General features: G+C 37.9%; 2 protein-coding genes across 3 annotated transcripts; one reads left to right on the forward strand and one right to left on the reverse strand.

Annotated features, from left to right (window-relative positions):
* Positions 1 to 4,764: 4,764 nt before the first annotated feature.
* Positions 4,765 to 11,716, reverse strand: LOC119985625 (formin-like protein 5). Its single transcript, XM_038829912.1, has 7 exons — positions 10,903 to 11,716; positions 9,065 to 9,785; positions 8,111 to 8,831; positions 7,811 to 8,013; positions 7,051 to 7,286; positions 5,183 to 6,056; positions 4,765 to 5,040 (listed from the first exon to the last, which is right to left on the reverse strand). The coding sequence occupies exons 1-6, from the start codon at positions 11,068 to 11,070 to the stop codon at positions 5,202 to 5,204; spliced, it is 2,904 nt and encodes a 967-aa protein (XP_038685840.1). The 5' UTR covers positions 11,071 to 11,716; the 3' UTR covers positions 4,765 to 5,040; positions 5,183 to 5,201.
* A 4,305-nt stretch (positions 11,717 to 16,021) lies between these two features.
* On the forward strand, positions 16,022 to 17,246 carry LOC119986139 (21.7 kDa class VI heat shock protein). 2 transcript variants are annotated; one of them, XM_038830687.1, is made up of 2 exons: positions 16,022 to 16,397; positions 16,783 to 17,246. In XM_038830687.1, the coding sequence occupies exons 1-2, from the start codon at positions 16,091 to 16,093 to the stop codon at positions 17,064 to 17,066; spliced, it is 591 nt and encodes a 196-aa protein (XP_038686615.1). In that variant the 5' UTR covers positions 16,022 to 16,090; the 3' UTR covers positions 17,067 to 17,246. The 2 variants fall into 2 exon arrangements, with proteins under 2 accessions (XP_038686615.1, XP_038686614.1); XM_038830686.1 differs by having other exon boundaries at positions 16,023 to 16,397; positions 16,780 to 17,246.
* Positions 17,247 to 19,880: the final 2,634 nt, after the last annotated feature.

The following is a 19,880-nucleotide window of genomic DNA, read 5'->3' on the forward strand; positions in this document are numbered from 1 at the left end:
TGAATCTGCCACATCATTTCTGGGTTTCCGATTTTCTTTCTTGTTCTCCACATTTTCCCGAGAATCATCTGCATGAGAAAGTAAATTCACAGCAGTTGGGTCTGTAGGAACAGAGTCCTTGATCGGCAAAGGAGCACTGGTTATTGAGGACTCTCTGCAAATTTTCTTGAGAGGACTCTGAAAATCTTCCACTTCAATTCTGCATTTCTGATTTTCTTTCTTGTTCTCCAAATTTTCCCGAGAATCATCATCTACTTCAGAGAGTAAATTCAAAGCTCTTGGGACTAAAGGAACAGTCTCCATGATTAACAGAGGTGCACCAGTTATTGAGGTCTCTCGGTACATTTTCTTGAAACGAGTCTGTAAATCTTCCACATCATTTCTGGGTTTCTTATTTTCCACATTTTCCCGAGAATCATCATCTGCATCAGAATGCAACATCAAAGCAATTGAGACTGTAGGAACAGAGTCCTTGGAACTAGTTACAGAGGACTCTCTGCAGATTTTCTTGAGAGGACTCTGAAAATCTTCCACATCAATTCTGGGTTTCTGATTTTCTTTCTTGTTTTCCACATTTTCCTTAGAGTCATCATCTGTACCACATTTTCCTGAGAAACCAATCTCTTTTGCTCCATCAGAAACTAGCATATCTGCTATTGAGTCTGCTGCATCAGTTCTTGATTTCAAATCTTCTTTCTTCTTCTTCTGATTTTCCCGACGAGGATCATCTTTACTTTCTTCTCCTTGGGCAAACATTCTTTCTTTCAGAGAGAAGGAGAGAGATGAAAGAAATGAGGGGAGGGTTTTAGATAGAGAATCCAATACTATCAAGTTTGTGTAGGAATGGATGAACTCTGAAAATTCATATTCTCAGTATGTTTTCTAGCTACTCGAATCTGAACCGTCCAAAATATGCAGGAAATAAAAATCTGACTATATAGGAGCTTGATTTTGAACTTTTAAGAAATTAAAAATCAGTAAAATTGTAGGAAAAATATAGGGCATTGAATTCTAATGCACCTGACCTGATAATTCTCCATTTCTACAGATTACTACATAATTAACGAAAAACCAAGTCACTAGAAAATTATTGGAATCCACATAATAAAGGGTTTATTTCCACACAAACTATAAAGTTATTGCTTTCTAAGATTTCAAAGGAGAGGGTCAATGAAACTTAAAGCTGCAAATTAACAATACCCTTCATGAAAGGACAAAATGTTGCAGGAAAAAAAGAAGACAAGAACGATTCAGTTCTGTATTCTGAAGCTAACCCCATATCTTATAGACTAGTTCATAGGCCTTTTCCTTCGGAGACTTGAAGGAAGTCGCATTGATTGGCCTTTTTCCTGCATTCTTGTATCGATCCCTCAATTTCTCCAGCATCTTCTTGAATTCATCAAACGTAGAACGAACAAGAAGCCAATTCTCCATGAAATCAATCGCGTCATTCTCATCATAGAACGGGTACCTCCTTCTCTGAGCAAGGAAACCAAGAATGCTAGTCATGATTCTAATGTCAGCATATGTAAGGGTAGCATCCTCCGAGCCCTCTTCATTCTTCTTTCTCTTTTTCACTGCACCCTGAAAATCGTCGTCATCGTAGTTGTCATTCCCACTCTCTGAGATTTCGATTCCCTGGGGGTTTCCCCATATCTTATGAGCCCACTCAAACACCCTTTCTTCATCAGGTCTCCAGTACTTGTCCAACTTCTGACTGACATCACTCAATCTATGCTCGTACTGCAACCAGAGTTCTATAGCAGCATTGAACACCTCCTCCACCGAAACATCAACTTGAAGGCCATATTTTGTAAACCATCTCAAGGAAATAGCATTGTCAAATGGATATATCTTGTAGACTTCATAGTGATGAAGAGCTCCTTTGAAGAAGCCAATCTGAGTTTCTACGTCGGAACTCAGCCTCTTCAGGTATGGCTCCAGCGCCCCATTTTGGCGAGCATTCTGCATCATTTCCTTGCTCCACAAACTGAAACACTGTTCTAAAGGGAAGGGATTGGAATTTTCGCTTGCAGACGGGTTTGCAGATATTATCTACCCGCTTCACGAGACTATTTAAAAGATACTACTCACAAGAGAATTACTGAACTTCAGAATGCATTCAAAGACTCTTGTTATCCCGAAACGACAATAAAATAATTTCCAATCTAACATTATCTTTCCTACCACAATTGTTTAGATGCGGATAATATCGGAACATTTATGGAAGAACCTGAATTGCAATAGCTATTTCAAGAAGTATATTTTTCTTTTCATGTATCACGCGAAGGAAAGAAATTTATTGTTAGACCATAGACCTCTTGCAGAATTTCATCCAAATGGTTTTTTAGGCAAATTGCTAATGTAGGTGTCGCTGTAAAAACTCTTAAGTGGAATTTAGTTGTCTCCGCTCTACAGCAACTATCATTAAAAGGTAAACAATTACCGTACACGAGGATCCCGCAGTGGGCAGGATCGGGGGTAGGTAGGATGTACGCATACTTTACCTCCACATAATATGTGAAGAGAATGTTTACAGGAATTGAACCTGTAAACTCTAAGTTGCTCCCCTACAACCCTAAAACAAATATCATTAACTATGTGAAATTTCGTTTTCATCATCATCCTTATGAGGATTGATAACGAGTTGATGACTCCGGTAGTCATAAACGTAATGTAAAAAGAAGAGAAGAAAATGACAAAGAAATGAAACTCAAAATAACATACATACTCTAGATTACAAGTAGGCAGAATGTTACGGAACAATCAGCCACAACAATGAAGCAATAGACACTATGATCAAATTAATCCCACAAAGCTTCAAAACGCACGATTCATCTTGTGCATGACTATCAATGAACTTTTGAATATATTGTTTTTAAAATGCAATGTTTTCCCCTAAAAATATGAATAAAATATGAAAATTGAATTCCAGTCTAGCATCAATGCAGCTACTTCGCCTATCGTTTTATCTTATATGCCAACTCTTAGAAGGTCGGTCACTACACATGATAGTTTTGCCAAAAAAGGGAATTATTGGTGAAGATATGATGTGCATCAATTGTTTAACTCTGAAGCAGAAACTTGAGGCCATGTTTTACTAACTTTTCATGGACTACGGCTCATCTGGTCTACGACTTTAAACAGAGAGCAGAAAGGGCAGCTGTCTAGGGGACTTTATTCTAATTTATGCTGTCATGTGGACATCATGGAAGATATGAATTAGTTTATAAACAAAGAGCAGCTGAATGGTGCTATATTTACTACCCAATCTTCATTAGATTCTTGATCTTGGATAAAGGCAATCAATCCAGACTTCCCATACTCAGGAGTCGATCTCATAGATTATGCAGAAAAAACTCAAAATTGGAGATATGCAGCTTAGAGTGGAACCTCCACCACAGGGCTTACTCAAGTGGAATGTTGATGGTTCTTCTTCTTTAGGCAAGCCAGGTCAAGCTGGTATCGGCAGCATTTTCAGGGATGATGATGCCAAATTTCTATGCATTTTCTCATGCTTGCTGTTATTGGAGAAAGTTCGTTATTGGCAAATGGTTTATGTGGCTATTAGTGTCAAATTTCTATGCATTTTCCTAGTTCAGGTGCAACAATTGATTGCTACAAAAAGTTCAATGTCTTTGAAAATCTCTTGGACAGACGTTATTCTGGTCCTCTAGTTCTGGGTGGTGAGGCAGGGTGTTCTTGGATGAGACCAGTGACAAGGGGTGGGTGTGGTTTCGGCAAAGGGGGAGGTCTAAGGTTGGGATCTGGTATTCGTCAGAAAGTTCAGCTCAGTTAATTGGCAAGGCATGTTTATGGTTGGGCTGCTGATAGAATTGACTCTCTCAAGTGCACTGTGGATCTCTATCTAGATTTAGCTTTTCATCTGGTCATCAAATCCTCTGAATCATTTCTGGTCTACTTTCTTCTTAGAGTTTCACTGGATCAGCAATTTGTATTGCTTATTTGGTTTGTGCTCTGGGTTTGTAAATTGACTAATGGTTTGTACAGAAATCGACAACGTATATGCAGAATCAATCGAAGCATAGCCCTTTAATGACAGAGGAATAGTTTTGGGTTTCAAATGTGATGACAGTTCTCCAAGATTGTGTGTGTAATTTCTTGAGAGGTGTCTGATCTGTGGATTGTTCAAAAACAGCCTCAGCAATCATGGTTATAAACTTGATCTTCTAGAGGGATATTCACGGCAGGGTTTCCAGGAGACATTCATAGTTTCGGGAAAGCTGCTTTTATTTTAGAATCCTGAGTTAGGATTCTGATTAAGTTGAATCAGAATAAGTGGTTCCTTAGTGAGTGAATGTAGAGCTTCCTCAGTTCTGTTTCTGGGAAAACATAATCAAAGCGGTATTAACAGTGGTATTTTACGATCATTAAGTTGTGTTCGATATTGCTTATCGCTAATCCCTTTTGACGAATAACTATAGGAATGGCTTATATAAGCGGCTTGTAGAAACTGAGACTCAGAGCACTAGACATTTTTATTTGGAACCTAAGTAAGCTAACATCATAGAACAGAGGGTCGTTACAAGAGATGCTACATGCACTCACTTCAGCTTTATATGCCAAGTTAAGTGCTTAGGAAACCACAAAAAATGAAAGACATCTTCAAGGAAACGAGTAACTTATCATTGAAGCAAATCACATTCATTGACAGTAGTTTTCTGATTTCAAAACTGTTTCTGCGACAGATTTTTTTTTAATCCAAGTTATCAACAATATATATATATATTAGTTGACAAAGAATGAAAAATTAAAATAAATAATCACATCTATCTACTAATTCACATATTGGTTTGTTTCAAGATACTTTGAAATCAAACTGTGGTACCTCTACCCATGCCCTCCCGTGATGATAATGCTGACCATATACTGGTGATTGTGTCAAGCTATACAGTCAGGCAGCAGGAGAAACTTTGCCCTAAAGAGAGAAATGAGAACCCCCACCAGATCCGCACCTTTTTTATTCGATTCCGGCTACAGATACTGTATGCATAGGAGTCCTCCAATTATAACATCTGCCTGCATATTTTGTACGACAGGAAGAACTTAGATTTCGACAAATATGCAGCCATCCAAAGTTCATAACTATATTTTTGAGATGCATTGTAAAAAGAAAGGAACACAAGAATTTCCAGTAACAATGTGAAGAGGGCAGCCCTACCTTCTCCAACTGTAATCTATCAACTCTCTTCATCTGAACTAGAACTAAAATCCATCCGTCGATCTGCGATTGCTGGGAAAAGACGCTGGCGTGGATCAGGCGATGGTTGTTGAGGTGGATTGGAGGAAGTTGGTGCAGTTTGTGAACTTTTTTTCCGTAATTTTTCTTTATTTTGGGACTCTCTTACCTCTTTGCATACCTTATCTAAGATCATCAAAAAACCTCGTACTACGACAAACAAACGTAAACCCTCATCCTTGGCAGCTTTCCCATGGAAGTAATCACCCGTACTCTTCACCAGAGTCATAATTCTCTTTTCTTCCTCCAGCAACCACATAACATCAACTTCCGCATTCTGCACAAAACTCTTCAATGTTTGATGGAACCCATTTTCTTCGTCAATACTCTTCATGTCTTTGTTCAGGAAATCACGGGTTTTTAACAGTGCTTGGCCAAGTTTTGCAACAGTTCCAGTTAAGCCATCAGCATCTATAACTGATGCTTTCTTGACATTTTCAAGTTCACTGCTCAAACCTGAAACCACCTGAAGACCAAGGTTACGATGGTACTCTTCTGTTTCATCAGTAGTTTCTTCAAGCAGATCATCTGTATTGATGCTTGATATGCTTCGGTTCTCCCTTGCTAATCGGGCAGCTTTCAAACCTTCAGAGCGAGTTATTTCCTTGACAACAAAGTGCAAGAGTGTTGTCTTTCCATCTACTCCTTTTACATCAGCCAATTTTAAAAGTGTGTCAAGTTTGAATGCTTGTGCCCCTCCACGGAAAGTTCCATCATTCATGCGGTTGCCAGTTTTGAGAACAGCTTCAAGAAGCTTTAGGAATAGTCGACTGTTTCTGAGTTCCTTGCAGGCAACCTAATACAGAAGATGGAAGTTGAATTCGTATTAGAAACTCTGCAAGACGGATATCATAAAGACCAAAACAGAAACTACATTATCTGGAGATGTTTACATGCACATCAAATACAGGAGTAAATATTTATGTATAACCACATATATTGCATTGGGGCTATCGCACTATACAAGTATTAGGCAACCTAGAACAAGTGTTGCTTTCAAGTCCACCACCACTCACTTCAACAAAACACCAAATAAAAACCAACTCTTCCAGGACTTGGCGCTTTGACAGACCATGACCAGATACAGGAGGACAAACGTGCACTCATGCACAAACATGCCCATATTTTACAAATGTCACATACTACATACATAAATTTTAGTGCGCAAACATGCAAATGCAATTATGCACACGTGTCCATGTTGCAAGACAGCTAAACTGGAACCTTAATATGGACTGAGTAAGCAGTATGGGCTGTAACCTATCAAGTTAAGATCACACAATGTTAAGTGGGGACCGTAGATTTGCAGTCATAAGACAACATAAGAAAGAAAGAGGTCAAAAAGTCTATTTTCACATGCTGCCGCACTTGCTTGAGTACCATATTGAGTAGCAGGTTGATGCTTGGGAAAAAGGATTCAGCCACGATCTAAAATCTAATTTTTGTTTTGATCATCTCGACACTTCAGGTGTGCGGGTCACTTGAGAAATCAAACAAAGTTGGAGCTTTATGGTTTCAAAATTTTCAGTAATCGTTTATACTTAAACATCCATTTTTAAAATGGATGCTTTGGAACTGCATGTTTCTATAATTTACCAAGGTAAATTTAAAAGTGTCATTCTCCATAGGTATGCATGCTTTCTGGTCCTTCAAAAAGACATAAGCACTTTGAGTTAAATTTCATGCATCATCCTATTTCAATCTCATATGGCAAAGTGGCAAAGTTCTAGATAAAAAGCTGCAAATAATAAGCGTTAAACAGCTCAATAAAATGAAATCTCGTAACCTACCTCTAATGTTTCAAAGGACTCTTTAGTCATATTAACATCCTCCTGAAGGGTACCCATGAAAAGCAGAGCCTCCATCCTTTTAAAAGCAAATGGAATTTCCACCATGGCTTTTAGGAACCTCTCAGCAGGACCGAGTTGAGAAAGTTCACCACTGAACAGCCTAAGCTTCAGTTCTTCATCTGCAGTAGGGGCCATCTTCAACAGAGTTTGAAGAAGTTCCGCAGGTAGCTCATTTCCTGACATAACTAAGGTTAGTCGGAGATGCAAGGAAGCACAATAGGAGCAGAGGTAGAAATAACAAACAACAAGAACTGCAAAAGACTCAAAAGGCCTGCATGGCTGCATCCCATAAGCAAGCCACTTAAGCATATCAATTTCTATATCCTCTTTCAATCTTTTACCGTTCAGAGAGGACTGAAATTGTTTGTGCCACTGTATCATGGCAGTGTATCTGCCATTTTGTACGGAATGGAGTCATACCATCAAAAGATAGACAACTGATATCTCAGGAGTCAAAAACTGATAAGTAAATGGTCCGTTTAAAATTTTAAGGCAAAAGGCATATCACTTCTTTTATATATGACAAAACATAAACTATGTATGCACGAATGCAAGTATGAAACTAATTAACATATGTTGTTTGCTGACTGTCTCTTGGGAAGAACAGGAAAAAAAAGGAACGAAGAAAGCAAAAGCATTTATGATATTATGATGTAGCAGTTCCTTTCTTTTACAAAGAAAAGAAAAAAGAGCAAACTACCTTCTTGAAGGGCATCGTGAACTTCTTCTATTGTCACATTCAACGCGCGCAAAAGAATTGATAAGTTTTGTGCTTTCTTTGGGTCAAGGATCTGAATGTACTGGGGTGAAGGATCTTGAGAGGAAGACTCTTTCTTGCGGCCCCCTTTGTTTTTATCAGCGGGTGTATACCCAAACATAGTTTCTATCATCTCCTCATTGAATCTGTAAATTATTTAGATGACTCAGTAGCTCAAATAATATAATACTCCACAAAAACCACCATATCGAAGAACTAATAAGAATAAAAGATATGACTTACTGGAATGATCCAGACTTAATCTGATGCCAAACCATTGACTGATCAGGGTTTGCTAGAACTTTATCCCAGAAAAAGGGCTTCAGCTTCGCTTTAGAACCATCATCACTCCCTGAGCCAGCTCCTTCACTATCTCCTGTATTTGATGGATGTTTTAGGCCAACAGGTGGCCGAGGAACCTTAGAACCTAAGGCCATTGGTTTTGGAGGTCGTGGGGGAGCAATACCGCCTTTTGGGGGGGGAGGAGGTGGGCGAGAACTAGGTTTGGCACCTAGGGGGATGGGTGGTGGAGGAGGTGGTCCAGGAGGTGTTGGGCCAGCACTGCCAAGAGGTTTCAAAGTGAGAGGTGATACTGAAGGGGGAGGGGGAGGGGGAGGGGGAGGGGGAGGGGGTGGGGGTGGGGGTGGGGGTGGAGGAGTGCCTTCCATGCTTCGAGGAGGCTTAAGAGAAGCACGTGGTTCGGGAGGGAGAGGCTCTGCCTTCCCAGGAGGGGGCTTCAAGGTAGGCAGTCCTGAGGAGGCACGACTGAGCCTTCCAGGAGGAGGTGGTAACTGTGTACCAGTACCAGATGTTCCAAAGGATTCAGTAGAATGTTTTCCCGCAACAAAGTTCCCTAAGGAGGAGTTTTCATCGATTGTGTAGATTGAATTATTCCCAAAAGATTGATGACTAAGCTTCTGCTCTTTAATTGAATTTCCTAATGCAAACGACTGGTGTGAAGAACCTGAACATCAAATTTTTACCAATATCAGAATTTCACCAAGTAAATAATTGTCAGTCATGTGTGCAAAAATAATACGTAGATAGCAGATCTCATATGTCGGACATTTTGCCACTTATTCTAAATTCTCTTCCACCATTAATTTATTCTCTTCATCTTGCTTTATTTTATCCCTTTTTGTGGCTACTTGCAGTTTTCTTACAAAATTAATAACTTGTCATGCAAGAAATACTTACCAACAGAATAGTCACTTAAGCTTAGGCTAAGAAGGGGCCTCTCATCATTTCGTTTAACTCCAGAGCCAGTTCTACAGATCTTTGAACAGCAAAGAAAGAGGAATGCTGCGACAAGAAATGTCACTGCTGCAGTTACCACAACAGCAATGACAATAGTTCTTTTACTGCTTTTGTTCTTATCCGCATTAGCATTAGAACCACTACTGGGACCCGAAGAAGATCTGGCATCAAATGGAGGAGGCACACTTGGTTCAGGGGGGTTTTCAGATGGAAAGAAACGGCTTTGTGGACCCAGATCAGGACTAGCAGATGGGGCGACATCCGGGGATGGTGATAAACTAAAACTAGGTGATCCAGCAGCAGGGGAAGGGGACTGGGCAGGTGACACTGCAATGCTCTGAAGCAAGATTCTTTTAGGAGCATGAAGCCCGGAAAACATGGGCTCAAGATGCTTCCCATACCTAGTCCAAAGACCAGTACTGTCTCCAGATACAGGTACTTGAAGATTTTTTTCTCTCACACAATCTAAAAGAGTTTGTCGAAACTGAGGTTGCAGGAAATCAAACAATTTCTGCATGTTTTCTTTTGCTAGAGACCTACTTTTTGAACTGATCTCATCTTTCCACCCACAAGTTCCTTTTGGAAAACAAAACTTGAGTTCTTCATTAGCATCCTTCAAATGGATCAAATCTAGCCTGCAACTGACCCATAACTGCTCTGCCTGTGACCAGTGAATCAGAGATCATAGAGTCAATTTTAGCATCTATTATGCACTTTCAAGCACCAACGAATAAATAAAACTAACATATCAGAAAACTTAGCCAATAGACACATGATACGATAAAAATAAGTATTAGGCATGCTATTGCATACATGCATAACATAACTAGATGCAATAAAAAAAAAGTTCGCAAGAAAAGCATGAATGCATCTATTTAGGCAACTGTGCATTCAGGAATACGTCAGAAATTGGGAAAATGACAGTTAAAATAGAAGAATGAACAAATTACATACGATGACACTACTTTTCATGTTCTGAGAAGTTCTATTCCATCTTTCTTTCATTCTCTTTTTCTTTGTTGCCAACGTGGACTTGGGAGGGAACCAAAACATAATAGTTCCACAAAGAAACAAAATGACAGAGTGCTTACAATGTATTCTTTGAACCTGCACCTATATATACTGAAGATGATACAATTCTTGCAGTTGAAACATCGCTTATCATGACATAATAAATCAGAAGGTTCTAAAATATCTGAGGTTTTGCGCACAGGTAAATCAAACACCAAATCTTTGAAGCAATGTAAATTCAACCATAAAAAGAAACTAAACAGTACTATTTCAAACATGCAGCCATTTTATGTTTTATAGATACTTAATATGCAATGACTATATCTTAACCTACAGGTGCAAAATGTTAAGTAGATCAGTCCCTCTTAAATGTTGGAGAACACATCACATGACACTTGAACTGGAGAATGAGCTGCCATTTTACTCACTGAACATTATACGTCCGCGCTCAATTCCACTAGTTAATAAGATTTTCAGATGATACAAAGGACCAAGTCTGAAAATATTAATTCATACTCCCATAGTTTTTTGTGCCAAATCTTTCCCTCATCAGATTCTAGAATATCAATAATATCGGTCAATAGATGCATCTTTTAGTCTTACTACTCTTTACTTCAAAGCGTGTTACCTCAAACTAGTCATTGAAACATCATCTCATCCAAAGATGTAACTATTTGACATGACAAGCTATTAGTAGTGGCATAACAATCCGTATATTACAAGCACATTGATTACACAGAAAGCAGAAAACGTGACAAATGTCCTACCATTTCCTCATCAACCTCACCGGTGGCTGGATCAACCAGTTGGCTGAAAAATGCTTCCTCTGCTGCCTTCCTGTATTCGATGCCCGTAGTCTTTGTTGTGTAAAGAAAAAGCAGCAAAACAATGAAACAACTCATTCGTATGAGACCAATTTGAGCTTGAATCATCATGCCAAACGAAAACTATCCTTTTCATTTCATCGAAACCTAAACCCTCCACAGGCAAAACCCTAGAACTCCCTTACAACAAAAATAACCACAAAAGGTTCAATTCTGCTGCATTTAATAGATACCCAATTCGATTTTGCTCTTGAAAACCCTCAAACCACCCAATTCACCAACCTGTATATAGAACTTCTCAAACACCCGGATGCAAATTGTTCTCAAAGATTCAAGCTTTGAACCAAATATAACCACCCAGACCTTATGTTCCCTAAAAACGCCAAAATATCAATCAAAACCTCATTCAAGGATAACTCGGAAGAACATTAAAATCCCCAATCGAAATCAAAATATGCCTTCCCTTTGGACCTATACAGACCACAGAGACACCCTTAAAAAGATCCACAATGTAAAAGCCAAAAAAGCTTGAAAGATTCAAAAGGGTGTTTCTATTGCTAGTTATGACCAGATCCAATCAAAAGGATGCATAAAATAATTGAGCTGTAGTAAAAAGTTTGACCCGGGAAGAGAAATTCATTTTCCAATTAGGTTCCGTAGGAGAAGCAGACAAAAGACGGGAAAATTTGAGCTTGTGAGTCGTAGATTTTCTAATGTGATTTCAGGGATTTTGAATTTGTTCAGACTTCTTGCCTGGTTCGACAGGACTTTTCAAAGAGAGACGAAAATACGCGCAAAGAGAAACAAACGTTCTGTTGTGGGGCCTACGTGGCTGATTATTTTCTCTATCATAATTAATGATGATAAATATTGATTAAATGATGTGTTTAATCTCAAATTTTAAGTTCTCGGTAAAATATTTTTATAATAATATTACTTATTTTTTATATGTCAATAATTCTTTTATTTTCGGGGTGAGAATTCACAATTTGAGCGTGCACTGAATAGACTTATATTTTAAGTATGTACAGGCGAATATCTAGTCTAGTGGCAATGGTAGGGGTGAAGGGGTACAATCTAGATACCATAGGTTTAATTTCTGGAAACACCTCCTCACATATTATTATGTGTAAATAAAGGTTCGAGTACATCTTGCCTATCATCATCCCTGTTTAGTGCGGAAGTCTTATGCACGAGAGCTTTTAAATGAATATACTATGCATTCCAAATAAGAAATAAAATTACTTTGTATTTGGATTATGAATTGAGGAGCACATGTGGGATGTGACCTAGTTTTCAGTTTTTCACAAGCTCTATACCTATGCAACGTTCATAAGACTAGTGTGTATCACCGAGCCATTAGTTGAAATGATAAGACTTGTGTGTATCATCCTAATAACCAGAGTTTGAATTTTCCTCCCCGTTTCAAAAAAAGATTAATAATATAATCGTGCATGGTTTTATATTGTCATAGGCTATAAAAGAATAAGAGTATGATACTATACCTATCGCCATCACAATTCCAATTTTTGTACCACAATACTTGACATTTTGGTACAATTTGGGACGAGTTCAAAGCCATCATCCTCCCCATTTGTTGAAGTCATACCCTTTTTTTTGTAGTTTAATTCAAAATTGAAAGCTATTATGTCATACCCTATTAGAGCAATTCCAATGGTCATATTTTGCTGGCCAACAAAAATCAATACTAGGTCCACCTCTATTACATAAAAAGTCAAGTCAAACACTTCTCTCAATACAATACAATCACATCAACAAAACACGTCTCCCAATATAGCCACATCAGCAAAACACAAATTCTTATACATTTTTCCTTCCCACGCAACATGAAGGCCAACAAATTCTCATGCCCTCTATATTGTCCACAATAAAATTACACCAAAACACAATCTTCCAATACAGTCACATCAGTAAAACACATCTCCCAATACAACCACATCAGCAAAACACAAAACCCAATACATATTTGTTGGTCCAGACAAAATAACACCATTGCAAGTGCTCTTAGCCCCCTTTTGGGTTGTTGAGTTGACATTGATCAGAGCATATATTTATCCTACTTTTTGGAGGAAGAAAAAAAAAAAGACACAAGATCCAAAACATGGTGGGAAATTTTTTTGAAGTATTTATTAAGTATATCTATAAGAAATTTACACCCCATTTACATACACTATATTGTTTGCTCCGTGATAGGTATGATAATACCTATTGTTTTTGGTAGAAATATCCCCCTCTTAAGCTTTCTTTTGATAAATAATGAGTGTATTTATGTGTTGATTTGTATTTTGATAGGTTGATTGCGGTTTGGATGAAAAGCGACGGAAAAAGGGCTGAATTGAAGAAAATGTCCACCGACCTTCGTATGTTCAAATAGTCATAACTTTCTGTCACATTATTGGAATTGAGCGCAACAAAAGGCATTGGAAACTAGACATCTCAAGCTTTCCGTAGAATCTAAAATCATGCAAATCGGAGGTCATATGGAGAAGTTATGGTCATTTGAATCATGTGCCTAGGGGTAACGCGCCTAGGCACACAAATTGTGCACGCCCAGGATCACTCCTGCACGCCTAGTCCAGAGAGTTGGACTTGAATTTTAAGTTGTGCACGCCTAGGATTGCGCCTAGGCGTGCGCCTAGGCGTGTGCCTAGGCGTGGTGCGCCTAGGCGTGAAAACAACGCGCCTAGGCGTGAAAAGCAATTTTCTGGGGTGTTTTAAGTCGCGATTTGTCCGAGCTGCGGGGACTTTGAGACCTAGAACAGATTTCTGGAGAGCGAAAACAGAGGGGGAAGGTGATTCTTGGAGCTAGGAGGAGAGATTCTTCAACTCCACTTGGATCTACTCAACTCATTGGGTTTATTCATGCCTTTCTCATCTATTCTCTTGTGTTTTTCTCTCATTATGTGTAACTAAACCTCTTGTGCCAAGGCTAGGATGAAGCCTTGGGTTTGATGACTTTGTTTATGACTTGATTTACATATATATGAGTTGATTTGGGTATAAATCTTGTGTTTCTATGTTTGATTGCAATTTCTTCATGCTTGTGGTGTTTGGCCAACACCTAGGTTTTTTGGATGAAATTGTTTGGAGAATTTGCTTAGACAATAATATGTCAAGTAGATTATGCTTCTTGAAACACTTGATTATGAATGTGTCTCCCTTTAATTAGGTGACAATTTGTATGAATCCTAATCTCCATAGAACTTCATGAATTCCTATGCATGTTTAGACCAATAGGATGGCTAGAATGTATTTAGGAATATCCGACCTAGACCAATAAGATGGCTAGTAATCGATTGTAGGGAGATTTGGCTTAAGTGCGCTAAAACCGACTTAGGTACGGATTCGTTATGCCCGAATTAGCAAATATGTGTGTGAATTTGTGTCATTGCAAGTCATTTCCCAAGGGGGATTCCAAAGCCTTGGTGTTCATCTCATTTGCATTAGTTGCATCCCTATTCTAAGAAAATACCAAAAATACTTTGCTCTTTACTTGTCTTAGTTTAATTACCAACCCAAACAATCTTGAGTTGATCTTTACTTTGTTTGCATTGTACATACATACATACAAGTATACATTTGGATTAGACATAACTCCATCCCTGTGGATTCGACCCTTGCTTATCATTGTGCTGTAGTCGCCGACTAGTACACTTGCTAGTAAGGTTAATTTAGACCCAACACTCCGGGGTTCCGATTCCCGTGAATATATCGGATTACCCTCAAGAATTTATTCCTCATGGGCCCGCAAGTGGGCTAAGCCCAACTCATTAAACCCATGAAAAGGTCTAGTTGAGTGTAAGAGATGGGTTTTACTAAGGGGATAAATACTGACATGGCCCCCGAACTTTCATGAATGAATCAATTTAGCCCTGAACTTCATTTATGATCAATTTAGCCCTTGAACTTTCAAAATTGTATTTCATTATAATTTTCGTCTATTTAGCTAATGTGACGGCAAGTCTGAAAGTCACATGTCATGTTAGTAACGGAAAACAAATGTTACATCAGTAAAAATTAACGGAAAATGGGCTCAAGGGCTAACGGACTACATTGTTGGAAGTTGAGGGGCTAAATTGACCATAAATGAAGTTCAAGAGCCAAAATGATCCTTTCATTAAAGTAAAGGGGTCATTTGAAAACTTCTCCCTTAATATTTTGGTCTTAACATCTTCAAAAGGATTGAAAGTTGATTTGAAATCTTTGACAATTGGTAGTTTGCTCACCACATTTTGTTTGTTATTTTGTGAAATTGCGACGCTGACAATGAGTGAAACAGAAACACGATGGACTTACAAGAGACCGAAAAAAGAGTGAGATACTCGTTTGCTTCGTTTTAGCGTTATAAACTTCTTAGGACTGCGTTTGTATTAAAAATAAGTGGGTTTATTTTGTATTTAAGTATTTAGTAGTATACTTGATTATTTTTTTTATTTCCAAATTTGAAGGTGGGCCAGAGTCCACCCTAGGCCAATAATAAATCCGCCCGAATCGGACGACTTCAAAAGCATTATTCTCCCCAATATTTGTTGAAACCATACCCTATTTTTGTAGTTTAATCAGAGCATATACTTATCCTGCTTTTTGGAAAGAAAGAATGAAGATGCCAAAACAAGGGGCACTATCACTGCAATGTACACACAACCTTACATTTATTTGAGTGGTCTCTAAAACTATATGTATCTACTCATAAAGAAACAACACAGATATAAAAATAAAAAAATAAAAAAAAAGTGTATATATGTATATATGTATGAAAGAACAGGTCATGTGGCAAGTAATGGACATCCAGTGCAGCAGCATATATTCCTTTCACACAGCCTTTTCGTTTTTCTGAAACTCACATTCATGAATTCAATTATATTTTTGAGTTTTTGTACTGGTTTTCTGCATTGTTTGCATTAGACAAGATAATTGTCATTTGTTGCAGGAAAAGGAAAAAAAAAAAAGGTTCTCTCACACTTTCCAGCAAATATTCCAAGAGAATTTGTTCTAAACTTTCTCTAGTGGCCTTCTTCAGTTTCCACACTACTATAAGACCCTGAAAGCCTCAAAAACTCTGCGAAAAATTCTTTTGGAGACGTTCGATCGAGGGTCTAATTCTGCTGTAATGACTAGTTGCAGACAGCTTCAAGTGCAAACAGATGATCAAACTCCACATAAATGGAGTGTTTCATTAGGTGAAGATGTGTATAAAAGGTTTTTCTCTCAGGGAAGTCCAGTAGTGCAAAAAGTATTCGGGGATGGATCGCTGTTCAGTCCATTTTTGTTTGGAAAATTCTTTGATCCTTCTGATGCATTTCCGCTGTGGGAATTCGAGTCTGATGTATTGTTATCGAGTCTCAGAAGCTCCGGCCAGAGTACCGTGGATTGGTTTCAGACAGATCAAGCTTATGTATTGAAAGCAGAACTCCCAGGTAACTTCTCCTGCACCTCAAAAAAGGGCTAGACGTGTACCTTCAGCTCTGTGTTTATCTAAATCGCCTTAGTAAGAAGTCGAATGCTCAAAATTTTTATTTTTTCTGAAATTTAGGTTATACCAGAAACTTGGCGATAAAGCTGCAAAATTTAGTTACTTGGGGAAGGGTTTAGGGTATACTAATTGAATCATTTGTGTTGGTAAGAGTTTTTTGAAAGCTGTCGAATGCTCGACTCTGCATAAATTTCTTGGCATCTGCATCATCCCACTCTACCAAATAGGCAATTAAGATTCATCAGACTATAAACCTAAATTCAAGCAGCTCGAGGACGGGTTTTTTTAGGGTTTAGGTCTAATCCGACCATTTTTGTTTGTTGCAGCAGGAGTTGGCAAGAACAACAGTGTGGAAGTTTATGTGGAGAATGGGAAGGTTGTGGAAATAAGTGGGGAACTGAAGCAACAAAAAGAGTCCAAAAAATCCAAGAACACAAAGGATTGGAGGTGTGGACATTGGTGGGAACATGGATATGTAAGAAAGCTTGAGATACCAGAAGATGCAGATTTGAGGGCAACAGAGGCTTATGTAAGTCATGATGATGTAATTTTAGAACTCAGAATACCCAGAAAGGCTTCAAGCTCCAATGATCAAGGAAATGAAGAGTCTTGATTATACAAACATGGTTAATCCCTATGATACCTGGACTCGGGTACGGGTGTCGGGTATGGGTACATAAAGCTGCCATAAAGGGAGGCAAGGTAAAGTGAAGAGTCCGGGTATCATAGGTTAATCCTTGTATGACATATATATATAGGCATATAGAAATATAATCACAGTTTTTTTTTTTCACTTGCATTGATAATCTTTGTTCTGCAACAAAGAATAATGATGATGTGAACATTAAGCATTGTATACCTAATGAACTAACAAACATATACACCTAATGGATCACATGAAACAACCATTGATGAGCAACAACTTAACTGAAACCCAAATTGGTTATAACAAAAACATCCAACAAGAATTGAAGATTTATTGTTGTCTCAGTGTACAAGTGTATATTACAAAAAAGTATTCATATGTGACAACAAAGTCATGCACAACCATTTGGCGATAGCCTAGTTGGATCACTCCGCACCTAAGGCATGAATAATCTCATTCGAGATTGGAAGTTCGATTCTAAGCTGATGCAATTATTTTCAAACGGTTTGCATATGGCCTCAACCCAACTAACATGTCAAGCAGATTTATGCGTGCCTAATTCGGCCTGAGTTTGGGTTTCGCGTATTGTTCAAAGTTTCCAAGTGGTTTGCACTGGATCTCGGCCCAACTAACATGTTAGGTAGATTTGTGCGTGTCTAATCCAGGCTGAGTTTGGGCTTCGCGAACTATTCAAAGGGCATGTATGCAGAGTTGCTCTGGGTGTAAAAAACAAACACAATCATGCACACTTTCTCACCTTAATTTTCACTTTTTCAGCTACCAAGAAGGCTAAATGGGCCAAATGACTTCGGTACTTGATGAGTCTGGGTTCTCTGGCCTCTTGGAGTCTAGATATGAGCCCCATTGATCCAGTATAACTGGCCTGGGCCATCAATTGGGCAGCACCTAGCCCAATTGGCCCACTACATGAGTGACAGTTTGATTTCCATTCTTTTTTCTTAACTGTATATTTATTTATTTTCCTCTTAATTATCAATTGGGTTTTTAAATTGTATTAGTATTGTGACTTCTCCAAACAGATTAGGAGTCAATTTTGACAGCTACTTCCCTTCAATTTTCTTATGAAGGACATATATACAAGAGGAATTCTCTTATGCGCACCTAATTTACGAACTTAAAACACGCATCATTTTTTAAGAGTGTGGATGACTGAAATGATAAGTGAGACTCACTGCTTTGGGTCCCACATATTTCAAATCAATGGTGAAAACATAAATGCGCATAAATTAGGTGCGCATGGAAGAATTCTTATATATATATATATATATCCTCTGTATAATTCAATACTTCTTCCTCTGAAAATGACACATGGCCCATAAAATCTACCTAAAAAAAGTACTATTTTATTTTCTTGCAGGCTATCCTCATTGAAGAGGCCAAAGAGCAACATATATTTATATCCAACATTTGGGGGATTTGATAAAATAATAATAATAATAATAAAGGGGTCAGTCAACAAGAGCAGTCCGGGGCCATGCGAAATTAGACTTCAATGCCATTTGGGTTAGCAGTAGAGATTTGAGAGACAAAACTCCAAAACAAATTAAACGACAAAATTTGGGATAATTAAATAATTAATGTTCTAATCTAGGTGATATAATCCATGAACAAAATGCTGGTTGTCTCTTGCTAGTGATATCATACTTCATCCCTGTTAAGACTTATATTTTACATCGATTAAGTGTAAATCATGCATCGATCGTTGGGGTTTATAAATAAAGATATAATCTAATCCTTTTCAATCAAGATGGTCATTTTAAAAACAAAATCATGCATGCCTTATGTCTAGTGCGAACAATACATTTCCGAATTGTTTGGATTGAATTTATACAATACTCTAACGAACATCCGATTTATATCACCTATGTGCCAAATTGACTCTCACAATCACATCTCTTTCTTCTTCTTTTTTTCTTTTTTATTTTGAATCTTCTTCAAGTTGAATCAAAGTTAGTACATTAGGTATACCATATGACAAAGCTTCACACCTAATCTTTGATAATCTACCAAAAAAAGGCAAGCCATGAACATCAAGAGCTTTGAGAAAAGATGTATGATCTCCTGGCTTGTTCTATAGAATATTTTGGGAGGTGGAAAGTGATATAAAGAAGTAGTAGCTCATGTAACAAGTTTAGAATAAAATCTAACTTGATAAAAATATATAATCATGAATACATTTGAGGTGAAGAGGAATGAAAGAATTTGTATAGGAGAGAGTAGAAGACAGTGGGGTAGACCTAAAAACACATGACTTGAAGTAATAAGAAATAATATGAATTTAACAGGAGTGGATGAATGCATGATTCATGATAGAAATGAATAGATAAAACAAATACAGATAATGGATTTTCGGTGATGTTCTTATAGACTCGTGTAGCCGACCCCAAACTTTTGGGATAAAAACTCGGATGATGATAATAATAAATCATGAATACATCTAAGCACCAAAAAGACAAAATAGATGTTCCAATTACTTGTTTTCACCATGTGAGATGGGTCACACTTTCTGATAATCTTGATTAAATAATCAAGTACAAGTTTGTTTGAGTAGAAGAGAATATTTTGCAAAGAAAAAGATAGGAATAAATTAACCATACAATCATGAGTGCATCTAAGCACCAAAAAGACAAATAGATGTTCCAACTACTTGTTTTCACCATGTGAGATGGGTCACACTTTTCTGATGATCTTGTTTAAAGAAAAGAAAAAAGGTTCATCAATATTGGGTAGTTTATAGGAGACTAGCTAGGGATTTGTTTA

This window comes from Tripterygium wilfordii, chromosome 19 (genome assembly GCF_013401445.1).
Source record: "Tripterygium wilfordii isolate XIE 37 chromosome 19, ASM1340144v1, whole genome shotgun sequence".
NCBI lineage: Eukaryota > Viridiplantae > Streptophyta > Magnoliopsida > Celastrales > Celastraceae > Tripterygium > Tripterygium wilfordii.

Coding starts and splice junctions, on each gene's coding strand:
- LOC119985625 (XM_038829912.1), bottom strand. CDS start 11,070: ATGATGATTCAAGCTCAAATTGGTCTCATACGAATGAGTTGTTTCATT. Junction 9,786..10,902: donor GTGAGGTTGATGAGGAAATG/GTAGGACATTTG, acceptor CACTGGTCACAG/GCAGAGCAGTTATGGGTCAG. Junction 7,287..7,810: donor TCACGATGCCCTTCAAGAAG/GTAGTTTGCTCT, acceptor TAGTTATGTCAG/GAAATGAGCTACCTGCGGAA.
- LOC119986139 (XM_038830686.1), top strand. CDS start 16,091: ATGACTAGTTGCAGACAGCTTCAAGTGCAAACAGATGATCAAACTCCA. Junction 16,398..16,779: donor ATTGAAAGCAGAACTCCCAG/GTAACTTCTCCT, acceptor TGTTTGTTGCAG/CAGGAGTTGGCAAGAACAAC.